This window comes from Parasteatoda tepidariorum, chromosome 11 (genome assembly GCF_982258835.1).
Source record: "Parasteatoda tepidariorum strain Cologne lab strain chromosome 11, Ptep-v5.0, whole genome shotgun sequence".
Classification (NCBI taxonomy): domain Eukaryota; kingdom Metazoa; phylum Arthropoda; class Arachnida; order Araneae; family Theridiidae; genus Parasteatoda; species Parasteatoda tepidariorum.
The window spans coordinates 74,679,146-74,698,208 of NC_141765.1; the positions used below are offsets into that span (position 1 = coordinate 74,679,146).

Sequence of the window (19,063 nt, forward strand, 5' to 3'; positions counted from 1 at the left end):
AAATTGAAAATGTGTTGAATTGAAAGTATTAAAAATACTTGTAACGAGTTAAACTTTAAAAGCGAATTTGTGATATAAAAAAAAATCACGAACTGCCCTTATGGTTAGAACGACAATAGTGAAATTGTGTAACTAATAACTCTAGCATGAAATTCTTAAATAAAGTACAACTACTTGGCATCATTGTCTTCTGAGTTGGGTTTAATGAAGAGGGTAATGTAGGGCAAAAAATTCATTGCAGAGAATTTTTTTCCAAATCTAGTTCAATATAACATAACGATTGAAAATACCATTTCCAAAAAAGAGATAAATTATTAAATTTGAAAAATAAATATTGCATTGTTTGAGTTGCGAATTGTAATTTATTATAAAAAAATATTATAAAAAAGAAGAAAATAATGTTTTTCTTGAAAAAATAACTTACAATTATTAAAATCTATAAGTTTGCAATTGCGAAAAAAAAAGAAAAAAAAAAGAGGAATCATAACAAAAAAAAAGTGAAAAATTGAAAAAGCAGTTTCTTTTAAAATCGTAAAGCAAATTTTTTTTAAGATTATTTAAACTAACAATTATTTAAAAAATGCTAGTTTAAAGTTTATTTCATGCATTCTACCGATTTATTAAAGTTTATTTATTACGCGTCATTTTGATACTTATTGTAGCTTTAAAACTAAAAGATTTTAGTGTTATAAAGTATAAAGCTACACATTTAATCAATTGCAAATAATAAAAAAAAATAATAATTATAAATAATAGAAGGTAATGAAGTAATCATAAATATAATAAAAATTTTATAAATAATAAAATAAGTAAAAATAGAAAATTGCAAAATTTTGTGAAATTAAATAACCTTTAGTAATCATTAGTTCTTTAAATCTAAATGCACTCGATAATATACATATAATTTCTAAAGTTTCATAATCTAGTGATAAAATTTCTGATTGACTCAATTACATTTATTTAAAACAACATTCAAAGTATGATTTTTAGAAAAGGTAATAAATAAAGATGTATTGGATTTGTATTATTGATTTGTATTATTTGACGTATTATTTTTTATTTTAAGAATATTTCTTTTTTTTGGCAAACTGTTAGTAAATATAGTTATAAGTAAATCGATTCTCTAATAATAAATACAAACAAGTTTAAAACGAATACTACATATTAAATTCTTGAAGAAAGATCAAAGATTAAAATATGTAGATATTTATTTTAGACTATGTATGTAACTGTCAAAATGAAAGAAGAATACATTCTCTTTCTGAAAGAACACTGTAAACTCTGGGATAGAGGTCACGACCCCTAAGCGAAGGGAGAACGATTAAAGGATAAACAAAAGCCATTGGTCACTTTCTTATAACTATCGATACAAAACGTCACTTCCTAGGGGGAGGGTCCGAACCTTTGTTCGAGGGCTAGGATTCCCTTCACCGCTCTCTTCGGGAGTTGCGAGGTTTGGGGTCTGGGGAGAAAACCGGTTCCATGCCTTTGGCCCTTGTTCCCTCCCTCTCTTCCTCTTTTCAGTTGTATAGGAATGTACTACGATATTTTTCCTCTTCTTAATATTTCTCGTTTTTAATAAATAAAGATATTTTATTTCAAATTTCCATGATGCTTTCTTTTAGAACTATGTTTAATGCAGCTTTCAGTTTCATATAATTTCCCAACTTAAAAGATTTTAATCTTTATTTAAATCAAGACGTACTTCCACGTAAATCAAGACATACACTTACTACTAACGTACTTCCTTCTTCTATGAATCTCCACATGCTAATGGTGAAGGCATGCAAAGTGTTGCCATAAGTAGAGAGTTCTGCTCTAGGCCATCTGTAGCCTATTTCGATTGCTAATACTAGGAAATGCTGCAAGCTCTTTATAGTTCATATTTTTGAGTTACTGTATGGAATGCATTTTGAGGTAATTTGGCTCAACGTGTTCACAGTTAAGAGTGTGTTCTAAATGATATTTTCCAAAATAAATTTTATCTCGGTACTCGAACTAAATACAAAGAGTAACGTAAGTAACAAGGACAAATAGTAATACACAAGGCAAACGAAGTCAAATCAGGGGAAAAAAGGAGAGCCATTTATAAATATACCATCATTGTCACTCGTTTTAACAATATATCCGTGAAAAACTCAAAAATTTTTTACTTTAAACTCACTAGAATTATTTAGTAACATAAACATCTCATCAAATGCAGCAGATTTGAGCACAGAAATTGTATTATTTATTGAAAGCATATTATTATACATGTAGTGTTCACAATATTGCTAGTTCCTTCGATTTAACTTTCAGTGAAACAAATAACAAATGTACTTGGATCATCTCGCAAGCATGCTACGGTGCAATACTCTTAGAACTAAAAAGTATTCATAACATTTTGAAAATATTTGAAATTTATGAACACTTTACAAAATCAACGCTACTATAAAATTGGTATTGAAAAGTCTTTTTTTCTACTCCTGCGATCAATAAACTCTTCTATAATGTTATCAAAATTAATTTCACGGAGAACATCTGATTCGATAAACATCAAACTTAGCATGTCTAATCGTTTTCGAAACATGACGCTTCTTTGCTCACTCTTGATTCGTTTCATTTTTGAAAACCAGAGCTCCGTAGAACAATTCGTTATCATAAGAGTTAGAAAAATGCAAAGAGCAACTTCACCATTTGGAAAAACAGACCCAAGTTTGTCTTGAAATAAAGTTTCGTGAAGTTCAGAATGAGTGAACTGAGTTTTTGATGGGAATTTTGATTTTATGTAACTTCGAAACTGTTTCAGTATGAATAAAAATCTTGCAAATCATCGAAATAAAAGTCAACTAAATTAGAAATTGCTTTTCGATATTCATTTTCCGCTAGTCAAAAATCCGCCAAGAAGGAAAATTTCTGAGATACCTCCAAATAAACTTTGCCTCGTTTGTTAATTTCTGTTTTAAGCTCGTCAATAATTATAATGAATCCGTTTATACGAAAAATGTCTCGAGCAGTTAATACCACCTCTGGAAATAATGTATAAAATTAAAAAAAAGTGTACTTTGTTAACAAATTGAGAATCATTTTCAATTTTAATTATTTATTAAACAGTTCAAATTTTTTACATTTTATACGACATAAAAAGATTAAGCTGTAAGTATTTCAATATATAAAATTTGATTGAAAGTTACCAGTTGTATGAGTTTTTTCTAGATTATATAAAACAATAAACAAACACTTATCTTTTAGTAAATAATTTTGTAATTACTTATTGATCAAATAGAATTACGGACATTAAATAATTATAAAACACTAAAAAATTATGAGACATTTCAATTGAGGTACTAAATAAGTTCTTTTTCATTTAAAATGGCTCAATAATGTCAACAACATTTAATTATTTGATTTTTGTTTAAACAAATCTCAGCTCACTATAGTACTGCTTTTAATTTTTTCAAGAGCAAATCAAAATGACAAATTTGATCTTAAAAAATATTGATAAATCTTATAATACATAAACCATAATAATATTTATAAATAATAACTAAAATAAGTAATAAATAAATATGATTAACACTATTTAAGAAACATTACAGTATTTTATTAATATATATTTGAAATGGATTTTTTTTAAAAAAATCATTGTTTTTCCTAATATTTTGAAATTTATTTTCCAAAAATCCATTTTAATTGGGCCCCTAATCATTGGGGGCCCCAGGCAATGGCCTAGTCTGGCCTAATGGTTAATCCAGCAGTGCTTCCGGTTTACTATTTTCTATCGATTTTTACGCCTAAGCTTTTGAAAAAGCGAGACATCACCATCCAATATTATACTTTTAGCGCTTGCATTATAACGCGCTCTTTCAATTTAAATTTAAACGAAACAAGCAGCAAATGAATTCGGAAAACTCCACACGCATGCTATGATTCTATCCAAAATATAATAAACAGCGATATTGTGCACTCTTATACCCAAATAAGGGATAACATTCAAAACATGGCAAACCTAACACGTTATGTTGTGATAGTAATTTTCTTAAATTTGTTTAGTTCACGACCTGCTGGAATTTATAAATTACAGAAAACTTTTATGAATCGTAAAATGACGCGTGAATTTAAACCCAAATCACAAAAATAAAACTTCTTAGAATATTAAGCCTGTTCACGCATCGCCTTGTAAGCATAACAAAGGCAGAGAAATACACCGGAAGTTTTCTAAATTATTTCCAAATTCGCCACTACATGACAGATTTAGGCACAGTTAACTAATCACCAGTTGATAGCGACAAGTACAGTAACTGCTCCAATTTAGATGAATTTTTTAAAAATTTTTTTACTATAGGAAGGTGATTAGAACGGTGCAAGGGAGTGCTAGAATGCAGAAGGTTTTTCAACTATGACGTACAGACGTTATGGTATAGCGTTAAATTTTTCCATTTAACTTTTGAATTAGTTTATAAAAATTAATATTAAAAACTTGGTTTACTGAAAGCGGTGTTTAAGAAGCATTTCGATGAGATACTTGAAAGAATAGTTCTTTAGAAGCAATAAAATAAAAATTCTGATAAGTAAACAGTGATTCCATACGCCTGATTTATCCAATTATCTTTACCGCTGAGATGCAGAAATTAGATATGTTGCAGCCTATCTGATTTCTTGGTAATGTGCATTTCATTTATGATGTTCCGTTAAAGTGCTAGAAATAGTTTCATGTTTCAAATTCCCTAAATGATCTGCTAATCCCTTTGGGAATTGCTAAATAAGGAAATCCATGCAGGAAAAGCAGCATAGTTTATGTGTACGCTTAAAGGAATGTAGTGGGATTAATTTATTTTTAGACGTCTAAAGAATTTATTTTTAGATGTCTAAAGAATCAAGTTAATATAATCAGACAATTAATTTTATTCATAGAATCTATTATCAATCAATTAAAGCATTATAATAAAAAAGAATCACAGTTTAAAATATTACTAAAACGATGAAAATTAACGTTTTATCTATTTTTCGATATCTAATGAATTTAGTTCAAACAATCAACAAATTAGCAGATAAAATCCATCATCAACTAGTTAAATACTATAATAGATTGGATCAACCGATTTAAAATATTATTGCACTTTTTTTATATTATTTATATAATTTGAAGTTAACGATGCAGAATTATTACCTAGGAAATATGCGGACGATTCCTCACTTCAACAGATCACCCTATCTAATATGAAGATAACCTAGAATTTGCACTATTTTCACGAGTCTGACTGGTGATAAAAATCTTAAGCTAAACTTGAACATCACGAATCAGGCTCGATGTTTAATTTCATGTTAAACGTGGATACCATGAGTCGATCTTGAAATCGACATTTCGGGCCAAACATAAATATCACGAACTGTACTCGTGGTCTTAATCTCGAGCTAAACAAGAACGTCTGAATGGGCTCTTATTTTATTGTTTATATTGTATTTTTAGGTCCGCTATGACATAATCTGAAAATTTATTTCAATTCAAATATTACTGCCGTAGATTCGCTTCAAATTCTTCGTATTTTGCTATTAATTAATCATATTATTATTAGTTATACAGAATTTGTTGTAATAATTTAAATACTTTCTTAAAGTTTTGATTCAAACTCATTTGAAATTCACATGAGAACCATCGCTTGAAGTAAACACTAGTGCTGCTCTTGGTCGTAAGATATCGTATCTAGAAATGCGAAACTCGGGCTTGCCGCTTCGACTCTTTTCGCGAACAATCGGGTGCATGAGTTAGACTCGGCTTCTTCCGAATTTCAGCATAGTGTAAGGAGTTAACAACCTTCTAGCGTAATCATAAAATTTATTTGAAAACTTAGGAATAAAAACGTCTAAAAAATAAGAAATTACTAGAATTCACGCATTTGAATAATGTAATTAAAATAAAAATGAACTTGCGACCTTGAAATAAGGAAAATTGCTCCCATGCCAAAAGTTGAAATCAAAAGCAATACGTCTTTTAAATGAAAAAAAGAAAAAGTTTGTTGGAAAAGTAACTAATGACAACAGGCACATGTGAATATTTGGATTAAGTTCAAAATGATACCGATATCTATCCAGAAAGACAGGTAAGGGTTTAGCATTAAATCTAATTTCATTAGCATGAAGGATAGCTTAGGAGTGCCAAAAAGCACATCATACTTAATATATCATTTAAAAGAGAGTAAAAATGTATTAAACTTTTTTTTCGGTTTAAAATCATCATAATCTTAGATGAATCATGCATACATTTGTCAAATTATAAACATTAAAATTAGAGAACATGCCTATGAATAATACAAAGAGCGTATTACATAAATATGATGTAAAATAGAGAAAATTTTATTTGCATTAGTTTTTCTGAAAAAAAAAATCGTGAACATAATGGACTTCAACGTCTGGATACCCAAGCTTTAAATAATGACAGAAAATGCGATTTTTTTTATTTGGCTTAGAAATAAAAAACTCATAATTGTACAATAAAATATTTTAAATTCAATTGATTAAACTTAGCATTTTTCAGTTTTTCAATTATTGCATTAAAAATTATACATGTTAATATTTTTTGTAGCATTTTTATTTTTCATATAATTCACTGCCACAAAAATGTTCATAGGGTTACTTGAATCGAATTTTCCAGCTTTCTTATAATTTCACTGTAATTAAAAAGGTTGAATCCACTTATATCTTTCGATAAAGAAAAAGTCTTACAAGCATTCTAAAGCACACAATCAGAAAAAAAAACACAATTTAAAACATAGTTTTTTAAAGGATTAAGTTATGTCATAGATATTGGGTCTCAGGAGGTTAATATCGATGGATTTTTTTTTAAAAATTGTCCCTATTCAGTAAGAGTGGTACTTTATTTAACCAGCACTAGAGCTGCAGAATGGGTCATTGGCGACGGTTTGGGAAGCATCTCTGAAGATGATTGACATGTTATCACAATTTTGATCCTTTGTAATGGGAATGACCACCCTTCTTTAGCAGCACTTGCGCTCGAAGGTAAGCCCTTTGGGGGAAAAACAGTTTAATGAGAATCCTCGGTCCCTTCGCGAACTGATAAAAAGTGTTCACCTACCCGCTCACTGCCCATAGGACCTACCCGCTCACTGCCCATAGGGCTTGACTTCGATTATCTACTTAGAACAGTGTCTTACGATCACTTTGAGAAGACATTATTCAGAACCATCTGCAGCTCGCTCAAACAATTGAAATGGCACCAAGCTTGGTACTGGAGCAAATATTTTGTTTGTGAACTGTTTAGAAAGTATATAAGTCATCTGTTTTATCCAACTGTGGGAATTAAAACAAATCTTATAGTAAGTGTTACTGCAAACTCCTTTTTCGTTTATGATGAATTTTTTTTTACTATTTAGTTCGTTTGTAAGGCTAGTTTTATATATATATATATATATATATATATATATATATATATATATATATATATATATATATATATATATATATATATATATATATATATATATATATATATATATATATATATATATATATATATATATATATATATATATATATATATATATATATATATATATATATATATATATATATATATATACATACAAATTCCAGTGCTATTTTCAAATAAAATAGAAACATTTAAAAGAAGAATTCTAATAATTTAATAAAAAGTAATTTAATTGAAAAAAAAGATTAAAAGGGAGGGGGGGGGGGAGCTCAAAACTTCTCACAGGGAAAATCACTCCAGAAGTATTCAAAAATCTGGATTGTATTAACTAAATATTAATTTTGGTTTAATTTATCAATTTTATCAATTAGCTAAAAATGTAAGCAAACAAATGTGGATTATTTTGGAACTGTCACAAGTATATTTTTAAGCAATTTTTAGTTTCATAATTAGCGGTTTGAAGATTTTACTAAACTTCAGATATTCAAATCCGAGGCAATGGAAACATTTTTTAAATGAAGAAATTTAATTTTGAAGATGTAAAAGAAATAAGTAAACTTTTCAATTATTATTTCGACTTTTTAAATATTGAATGGTAACTGTCTATAAGCGAATAGATTGTGAATTAGATATTAAAAATTGCAACTACTTTTTTTTCTTCCTCCTTTGAAAACATTAGTGACTTCAATAGCCCGGATAAGTTAGTAAGAAGGAAAATTGATCCAAAACATGTGAATTTCTTGACAGATGTTAAAGTTTTGCAAGAGTTATATTTAGCTTAAATCACTTTTTCACTAAGGTATCCCAATTTAGAACCTGCCCTTGGCAATCACCTTGCTTTTGAAAAGAAGCCTTATTATCAGATGCCTGACATTCTATTTTCTCTTCTAGTGTATAAAAAGACGACGAGATATAAATCTTTCTTAAGTAGAGTCAGAATGGAATCATTTTATTCAGGTAGTTTGTCAAAAAAAAAAAAAAAAAAAAAAAAAAAAAAAAAAAAAAAAAACACACACACACTACGTTGGGATTTTTTATTTTGGACAGAGTGTTAACAAACAAGGTTAACACTTACATTGCTTAAAAGAAAGAAAAGGTACGTACCGAATGAATATGAATAAACATTTTTTTAAACATTACGAAATCATTATCTACTATTTCCTTGTTTTAAAATACAATAGTCTTAATGGGAGACCAAGAAAACGGAATCTTTGCGTATTTTCTTAATCACGCATTTTGAGCTATCGCCGTATTTTTCAAATCAGCAGAAAGCCTGATAATCGAATGCGAAGGGAGCCGAGTAAAGGGGCCGTCAAAGTGTGGTAAGGCTAGATTAAAAGAAAAAGACTTTTACGATCTTATTCCCCCCCCCCCTTTCTAAAAGCTTCCTTTTCTCGCTCGCTTGTTGAAAATAACAGTCAAAACGCGCTTATTTTCCAAAAATAAAATTGCGAAACATATCTAATATTATGACAACCAATAAACGGTAGTAACCGTGTAGCATTCCTTGCTTTATCTCCTTTCATCAGAGCCAATGACATCCCTCCCTGTGATAGCTTATTACGATTTGCAAACACAGTGGCTGGTTAACTATTGAGTTAAATACAGATGACAAACGTGTTTTATTTAATGTTTCGCCCAGAAAACTTTTTTGGGGTGGGAGGAAGTCAACGTGCATTTAATACTTTCATCTCCCACAATATTCTAAGAAAAATTTATTTTGTAAAGGCTTTTTCTGAAAAGAAAATACGAGGTTAAAATATTGCTGCTTTTTGCTTTTCCTCTCGATAAATCATAACCTTAAGTATATGTTTTTTTTTTTTTTAGTATGATTAAAAAAAAGTTCAAAGCACGGCCTTTATTTTTTCCCTTTTTAAATTTAGTGATTACATTTGAATTTCAGTTAGTTAATTTTCACTTTACTACTGTTTTTCTTTGAATTCTAATTATTTTAAAATGTCTAAAATGCTGAAAAATTGAAAACTGTATCACTGTATTTCATTTTTTTTCTAATGCGGAATAAAAAATTTAAAATATTTTTAAAGAATCTAGTTTTTACTTCTGTTTTAAGCACTAAATTTACATTTATTTTTAATTTTCAGGTTTTAGTGATTAATTGAATCTTTTATGCGAATATATTAGGTGAACCGGAAAGCAATGCCGTTTTTCTTACATTAAATTATAAAATATATTTAAGCAAGTTTTTTGTTTTAATCAATGATGTAAATATCCAAGTTATCAGAAACCATTTGTTATCAAGTCTGCAAAATTTAAATGCCGGATTGATATACATCAGTTGTAGTTTTGAGCAAATATCGGGAGCATAAATTTTTAAAATGTTATTGTTATTAGAAAATAAAATATGAAAATCTGATGGTGTAAGGTCCGGCAATTATGATGAGTGATTAAAGTACTCCTACATTTATGAATTAAATTTTACATGATAACTCAAGACCATGTTCTCCAATCATCCACCATATTTGCCCGACATTGCACCATCAGATATCCATATATTCTGATTGCTGCAACATTTTTGGAGTGACATAAAATTTGAAAAATATGGATGATATTCAAAATGCTTTCTTCTGACATTTTGCTGACGAAACCATTGGTTTTCATGGTTCCTTCTATTAACTTTTCTATGCTTGATGACAAAAGGTTGCTGCTGACATAGAACAAGTTCCCCGATTGAAGTTTTTAATCAAATAATATCTCATCGTTTCTTTTTCTTGGGATTATTTACTTAAATAAATTAGAAATGAAATTAATCTCTCTCAATTTCTATGAAGTTTGTTGGAAGGGTGAAACACATTTTTCTCTAGATCTCCCTCCCAAAACTATTTACACTTCATGATTGCTGGTTTTAAGAGAAATGTATTAATTTCATGTACAAAAAATAAACAGACCGCCCTGCATAACTTTTGACCTAATGATTGGAACTTCATGTTCTAGGACTCAATCTAATGGTTCGAGTGGGTGATCTCAAATATGCAAATTAATCAGTGCAGACTATATTTTAAGTTACGAAATCAGACACAACAACATACTTTCTCTGAATAAAGATGCCGTTTTTTCAACGGATTTGGGTTTCTAACCCCCAAAATATAGGGGGTAGCCTGCAATCTGGAAAATATGCTCCCCATAGTCAGTCAGGAGAGCGATCTAAAGATTGGACCCCTTAATGTCAATTTTACTTTCTGCGTATTTCGCCATACATCGAGAATTTCTTAAGCAAATTAAAAAAAATTTTTTGCACACAATTATAAAACTCGTTTATCCAAAGATAATAACAAGCAAAAAAATAAATTTTATTAAAAGAACGCCATACCGTGGGAGAAACTTTTCACCGCAAAATCACTTTTACCTTCATTACTTATTTAAAATTTAAAAGAAAAAGTGAGTTCAGGCTAACCTAGGGTAAGCCATGAAGTTTCAATTGCTGAAAAAAAAAATTCAAAATATCAGATTGCAAATTAATTAATAAAAGAGAACTTCCCCATTGTGTAAGCCCAAGTTATATTATAATTTATTTTAATTTGTATATTTAAAAAATTTCTTTGTAGTATTTGAGACTTCATGGCTTACTTTAGGTTTGCCTGAATTCCCTTTTTCTATACTTTACATTTTAAAATGGTTATAGAGGTGAAAGAGAATAGGTGACGAAATGTTTCTCCAGTAGTATGGCGTCCTATTAAATATTTATATTTTAATAAATAATGGTTGGGAAATTTTGAATTGTAGGGTATGGAACTTTGTACATCTTTTTAAAGTATATAAAATAACATAGCAAAATGCAAAGTTTGAGCAAAATTGGTCGAATAGTTTGAGAAATTGAATTTTAAAAAAATCGTATATATAAAATTCAATTTCCTACAAACTATTCAACTGATTTTGCTTAAATTTCGGATTTTGCCATGAAAAATTAAAAGCTTTAAAATGATGCAAAAAAATTGTATACCTTGCAATTCAAAATTTTAAGATTAAGTTCTAGAACGGGAAGAGCCGATCATTAGATCAAAAATTATTCAGGATGGCTTATTTATTTTTTAGAGCACTATACCTCATTATTGAACTATCGCTTTAATATTTTACGCATGATTAACACTAAATTATCTGTTAGAATGAAAGCAGATCAAACAAAACAGAGAATTGAAATATTCATATCAAAGCCGTTTGAATGGTAAACATGTTATGTTACACTACAGAACAAAAATGAAGTCCTTGAATTCTTATGGGAATGAACTGTTCCATAACAGTTGTAAAAAGGCAAAACAAAATTTAGTTTCAGAATATGGAATAATAAAAAATTGTTGAATGGTAAACGTGTTATGTTACACAACAGAACAAAAATGAAGTCCTTGAATTCTTATGGGAGTGGACTGCTCCATAACAGTTGCAAGAAGGCAAAACAGAATTTAGTTTCAGAATATGGAATAACAAAAAATTATCTTTCTAATAAGAAAATACATTGAAAAGCATTTCAGATTTGTACTAATGCTTATCTCATATTCATTATTTTTTTTCAGTAGTCAGGATAATAAGTCTAGAGGTGACTATAAATTACACATAACTAATTCGACATAGTTATCAAATAAGTGCATACTTTCTCTGATACCCTATCAAAACTTGATCCTGATAAAGTTAAAAAAAGTCCTCTTTTTTTGCCATCTCTCTCGAAATTTTTAATTTTATAAAACCCGTTTATCTACAGTAGAAAAAATATTTATTACTTTTTGTTATTCGAGAACTATTTTTTATCCTTTCATGGGAAAAAAATGCTTGAATTTTAATTGTTTACATCTTTATAAACTATGCAATGCCAAACCCCAAAATTTGATAATAATTTGTTAAATAATTCTAGATATAACATTTAAAAAAAAGTCGAATTTAACTTATTTCTCAAGAGTTATTAGACCAATTTCATTTAAATTTGCATTCGCCATTTAACATTAGATAGTTTAAACGACGTAAAAACTATACATTTTATGACTTAATTTTTTTAACATTATTAAATAAAATAAATTATTTTATGCCCCGCATCATCGTCGGATAAATGAGATTTATCACCCTTCTAACAAAAATTTCGATTCTTTTAAAAAGTTCTTGAAATATGGTGAAATAAGCAAAATGTGAAACTAGCAATAAGGGTATAGCAAAAAAAAAAAAAAAAAAAAACATCCTGAATGAAGCATAAATGAAAGTACAGAAATGGACATAATATAGTTTCCGTTCTATAAATAAGAACCTTCCTCTTTGTCTCAAATGAGAGTCCAGAAGTAAAGAGAAGTGGTTTAACCAATAGGGGCAGAGGCACAAGTTTAAACAAGATAACAAAAGATAGGAAATAAGAAACAGGTGCGAGGGGGTTTAGCAGGAACCCTAGGAAGCAAATGCTAAAGATTAAATTAAAATAGATTTCTATGTGTAGGGAAATAGTGGGGTACAATAAAGATCCTTAACTAAATCATTAGAATATGGAATGATTCCAAAAATAAAGTTTGATAAATGAATAGCAGCCAGAAGAAAACTCAAACCTGTTATTAGAATTGCAGAGCGATGTAAGACGTACTCTTTAATAAGATGTTTAGTTTCCCAAATATGAAAGAGGACTACCCTAAACAAATGCGAGATCTAGATTGTCTATTTCAACTTGGCTAAAGTGGAACTTATACAATTTCCTTTTAAAGCAATGGAAACGTTCGTGACTAATCTAAAAAGGGGCAATTTTGTTTTTATTTGGTTTGAACGTCATCGTATGAAGCTCTTTTACAAACTCATACGAGTCTTTGACATTCATTCTAGAAAGAGGGGATAGAGTGGAAAATCAGTTTACTTTCACTTTTTATAGAATGAGTGATGGCTTACCTATAAGTTATCTTTTCAACCTTTTCATAAATGACGTGTATATGTACTACTTTTAAGTGAAACTCTGATTTAATAAAGTTCTCTTTTTATAGACGATATGTGGACGATTGTTTCACATTGATGGACAATGCTCATGTTTTCAGTATCGTGAATTGTATAGATCCCTTCATAAAATTAGAGAATAGTGCACCTTTCGTAAACTTTCTTATTACTCCTCATTGGCATCAATTTCACTCACTGTTTTTATAACCGTCGTTGAACAGCCGACCCAATTTCCGGTTTACGACTACTAATATTTAATTCCGTATTTTTGTAATTTTGAACGCAATCTAGAAGTCAAGAGAATTCCTGGATCAAGCATTGGGGAAAATTACCTTCGTGGAAGATTTTTTTTAATAGAACTAACCCGCATTTGCGTTATATGGAGAGGAACACCACGAAATCCGTCCACGGTTAGCCTGACAAGGGGAATCTTACTCATGATCCGTCGACCACTGAGAATATTTTACGTCATCACTGCAGTTGGCGCGAGACGGGTGCGGAATTCGAATCGACCAGCCATCGCTGGGATTCGAACCCGGTTCACCTCATTGGAAGGCGAATGCTTTATCCTCCGAGCTGTCAAGTCTTTTTCCTACTTATTTATTGCTTTTTCTGATATCAAAAACCCAAAGTTTTGTTGCATTTTACGCATTAAATATTTAATAAACAATGTTAATTTCGAAATAATATTAAAAATAACAACTAAAGTAATAGATGCAAGTTACAAGCTTCTGGCTTGATTTTCTGGCATAGGGTGTTCAAAAAAATTTGTTTTCTTTCACTATTTATTGTCAGACCCTCAAACTTCTGAAAATTTAAATCTTATTGCTAAGTTTGAAAAATTGCATGATCTAAACAACTCTAAAGTTACAAAACAATCTTCTGAACATTTCTTCAGAAAATGAAAAAAAATGTCGAAAGCTGAAAATGTTTTTCTCCATTATTGTCGGGAAGTGTATGTAATTAACCTTATTACTCATTTATGAAATATAAGATTTTATTGGCATTGTCTCTTGTTTTACTTGAATTTATAATTCTTAAAGAATCAAATTGAATGCAATTTAAATACTTTTGCAATAATTCAGTAAATAATACATTGATTCTTTCCTTTTATACAACTAACAGTATTATTGCTCATCCTATTTCTAAAATTTAAAAAAATCTTTTCCGATTGCATGGTTGTTGTTGGTTACTTGCAGCCTAAGGCTATCGACTGCCGTTTTCTTTCCAATATTATTGATTCCATAGCAATCCAACAAACTGTCTAATTGTAATGTTAACAAATTGATTGTTTGATCTTATCCAAATATCAGTTCCCAAATTACTAAGATTTTGAACAAATTTCAGTTCGAAGTCGTTTTTTTTCTCGGTAAATAAACTGAATTCCACCAATTTTATAGACCCCATTGCTGATATTATTAGTAGGGGTATTTATCAAATTTCTTGTTAATGTGGTCTTGTGTATATGGACAAACTAAACGTATTCTTAAACTTCGATTTAAAGAACACGTAAGATATGTCCGAATTCAGGATATTAAACTATCGCCTTACGTAGATGATCACAGGTTTGAGATTTTTTCCCCAGCTAAAATGATTCTTTATCTATCGAATTTGAATTTTGGTAATCATTCCAGATTTCAAGAAATTCTAAAAATTTAGTTTATGATCTTATTCTAATTTAATCTATTCTAATTTAATCTTTTGCACCCAGAGGTTTCAGTCAAATCCCCTCACAACTGTTTCATATCCCCCTTTTTTTATCTTCCTCAAACTTGTTCCTCTGTTCCTATTGGTTAAACCACTATGCACATGTTTGTCTCTTTACTTTGACTATCATTTGGTGTTTAGACACAGAGAAAGGGCCAATTTTATAGAACCAAAAACACCAGTTTCTGTACTTTCATTTGTGCTTTACTCAAATTATTCTGTTTAAACCATTGCAATTAATCTAATAATTTAAACCTTCTGAATCCTCATTTTGATAAAAAAGAAATCAAATACGAAGGGGGGGGAAGGTACATTTATTTAGAGAATGTATGTTTTTGTGTTTTGTACTTAATAGTTAGCATTAATTAGTTAATATATAATGTCATAATTAAGATTGAAGACGAGAACAGATATAATTTAAGGGTCCACTCTACATAGTTACTTTATCGGGATAACAGCCAGAATTATGGCAAAATTGCAGGAGAAATTTCTTAGATAGCGAATTAATTTATGAATTATGGTGATTTAAGAAGACTATATTTATTTCTCTGCGGCTGCAAAGTGTCTGTTTCAAACACAAAAGGAGTCGAAATTCTGAGCTCATTCGTTTTATTTCTCAATATTTCAAAAGCTAACATTATTATTAATCTTGTTAACTGAAAACTCTTTTTATAATTATTTAATGATTGAATTAAAAGTTCTTGCTACAGTAGAAGAAACTTTGGAGCACTAAATACAGAGAAAACAAGAAATACCACACAAATGAGTAAACATTTACTGTAAAAACTTACCTTGCCGAAGCTTCCAGTACCTAATAGTTTCAGAAAGAGAAAATCATCGATGGTGTATTTTCGAAAATTAAGCTTTTTTGGAGTCTTTGGAGGGCTCTCATCCAAAGATAATGTCGAAAAGTTTGTGACAATTGTCGAATTTGAGACAGTGGAAGAGAGTCTTTCTCGCTTCTCCACCCCATTCGAGAATCCTCGTAAAGAACTCTTCTCTAGAAATAAAAAAAATGCAAAAATTACATTTCATAACTAGCTGAGTCAGAAAAGACTGAAAGAAATGATTTTAAGCTAAACTACTATTCGGTTGGTTAGCGTAAAAATGTTAAAAAATTATTAAAAGTAATATCAATTAAATGTTTTATAACTTTGGTCATATTATTCCTAGGTTCTCTTTGTTCAAGTCTTTAAGACTTTTTAATGCCAATGGAGGCATTACATCGATTATAATTTTCTTGTCATAGAGATGACAATTGGTAATGAATACATGAAATACCTTTTTATTACTATCTCCTTAACTTTAAAAATTTCCAAAGAAATCGTAAGATCTCTAGGCGCTTGTACTTAAGAGATCCTAAATGTCTTGGACTTCAAGCTAAGTTTTCTTGATATTTTTTTTTAACACTAAACAATCTTTTGATTATATAGTATTATTAGACAGCATAATACCTTGATAATTTCCCCCCAAAACTTTAGAGGAATAAAATGTATTTTGTGGTATTGAGTAAGTAATTTGCACGTTTCTCAGTTTTTAGATTTTTAAAAATTTAATTTCATTACAGTTTAAACTGACGAAAACCCATTTGGATGGTGCAAGAAAATTCTGTAATTGCATAAATAAAAGAGACACTTATTAAAAAAAAACAGGTAATTTTATACTAAATTACCTATTAAAAATTGCATAAATGTTGACTGCAAAACTGCTACCGCTCTCTCAAGTTGTGAGTGTATGGATGCCTTGTATTTTGCATGTATCTAAAGTACTGCCAAGTGGAGTAAATATCCAGTTTGTTTGTGAAAATCGAACGAAAAGGATTAAAAGCATTCTTTCCCATCACCCTATTGGTCGGCCTCTTAAAGAGTAATTCTGAAACAAATATTATATCTTTCAACTGGCCTAATTGGGACATTCAAGATGAGATGTGGAAAAGTATTGATGTACTTTGCATATTTACATTTACTAAAAAATTTACTGAAAATTAGAGTCCATTGCTCTCTTCGGCTGATTACTCTTACATTGTTCGCCACCTCATCAATTACATTACATAATCATTCAAAAAGATCAATCTCGATAAAAGTGTATAAGCTCTTTTTAATAGAGGAATTTTTATAATTTAACACTTTTAATCACAGTTTCACCTATTAATATCCTTCCCACTTAATTATTTTAGTATTTTATAACCGTCGTTGTGAGCAGCTGACCCAAATCTTTGGGTTTACGACTACTAATGTTCAACTTCAAAGCCTTGTAATTTTGAACCCAATCCAGTAGACAAGGGAGCTCTTGAATCAAGTATTGTGAGAAATTTTGCTTTCGTGTTGGACTCTAAGGTAACCCGAATTTGCGTTACACGGAGAAGAAAACCACGAAAATCACTCACGGTTAGCTTGACGGCAAGAGGACTCTAACCCATGATCCGTCTACTACTGAGGATATTATTTCGTCATCACTATGGTCGATGCGAGCCGGGGTGCGAAATTCGTATAGACCAGTTATCGCTGGTATTCGAACCTGATCACCTCATTGGAAGGCGAATGCTCCTTCCCCTGAGCCATCCCGGCTCCTTCCCACTCATTTATTGTTTTTTCTAATATAATATTAAAAATCAAAAGTTTTGTTGCATTTTACGCACTGAATATTTAATAAACAATGTGAATTTCAAATAAGCCCATAGGACTTTCTGATGTTAATTTTGGACTACGGCTGAAAATCTTCGAGAATCCATGGTCTAAAAAAAATACGAGTTACCAAAAGTCACAATACATACAAAATGATAGGAATTACTATTTTCCCACTTCACTTATGCAAGTTTAAAAATATCTCCCTTTTGCTTTCTTTTTCTTTCTTTGAAAATCTTTCCCGGAATTACACGCATCAAAAATTGAATAAATTAAAACTGCTAAAGATACGTAAAAGGTTATATGTAAAAATAAGTAAATACAAAAAAAATGATAATTTTCACATTAAAGAATATCTGAGGAAAGACAAGAAGATTAAAAAGGGTGAAAAATAACTGTTGAGAATGAATGAAAAAAAGAAATGGGGGGAAAGGATGAAGACTCAGTTTTTGGAAAACATATATACAAGTGGTAAATAGAAAGATAGGAAAAGAAATAGAAAAATGCCACCGAAAAGAAAGAAGAAAATCAGAAAGAGATGGAAAAAGGAATACTAACTTTGTCAAGAATTTAATAAAATACTTATAAAATGAAAATAAATAAAATGGAATAAAAAACTGAAATTTGCCAAACCTTTTTTAACTTTATCCAAGACTTCAGCCAATAATTTTTGGTTGACACCACATAAATTTGGCATGAACTTTTCACATTTCTGATGACATGTTATGTTACATTCTGTTGCAAAAAATAATATAAAAAGTTATAGCATTTTTAAAATAAAAATCAGAGTTTTTGGAGAGAAGGAAGAATAATTTTTTTGCATTTTGAAATCCTAATTTTCCATAACATTTGTTAATTTTCAAACTTTCCTGAGCTTTCCATATTCAAAATATTTAAGAAATTTTATAACAATAAAATTTAGATATAATTAAATGATTAATTATTAATTTAAAGGGATTCCGGAAGGAAATATTCTGTTTTTTTTTTAAAGTCATGCCATTAGTTTTGTTGTTTAAAAATAACAGTGTTTAATTGTTTAAAAATAATAAATTGCAATTTTTATTTAAAATTTTTTAAGAATTAATAACAGAAAACTTACGTAATGTTGCGCAATATTTTCAATTCCATCAAAATAAGAAACATTTTTAAAAATAAAATTTTTTAAAAGTTACTGCTGTTAATGAATAAATTTATTATAGTTATGCTAGAGCAAATTTTAATCCGCGAAACAATGTATTTCAAGCATTCAAAATCTTTGAGTTAATTGGCAAATTTAAAGTGTTATCTTAGGGTTGTTTCACGATACTGTACAATAGAGCGTATTTTTATTTATTCGTTTTCAATAAAAAGAATTTTTTAAATATAAAATTAAAAAATGTTTCGTTGTATTATTACAGAT

General features: G+C 29.4%; 1 protein-coding gene across 2 annotated transcripts in view; it reads right to left on the reverse strand.

The window, feature by feature from the left end:
• The window catches only part of LOC107436391 (uncharacterized), a 77,471-nt gene that overhangs the window by 31,793 nt on the left and 26,615 nt on the right, over positions 1 to 19,063 (reverse strand). For both annotated transcript variants that reach the window (XM_043048385.3, XM_043048386.3), the window contains exon 2: positions 15,832 to 16,040. In XM_043048385.3, the coding sequence (XP_042904319.2) occupies positions 15,832 to 16,040 (209 nt within the window). The remainder of the gene's footprint in view (positions 1 to 15,831; positions 16,041 to 19,063) is intronic.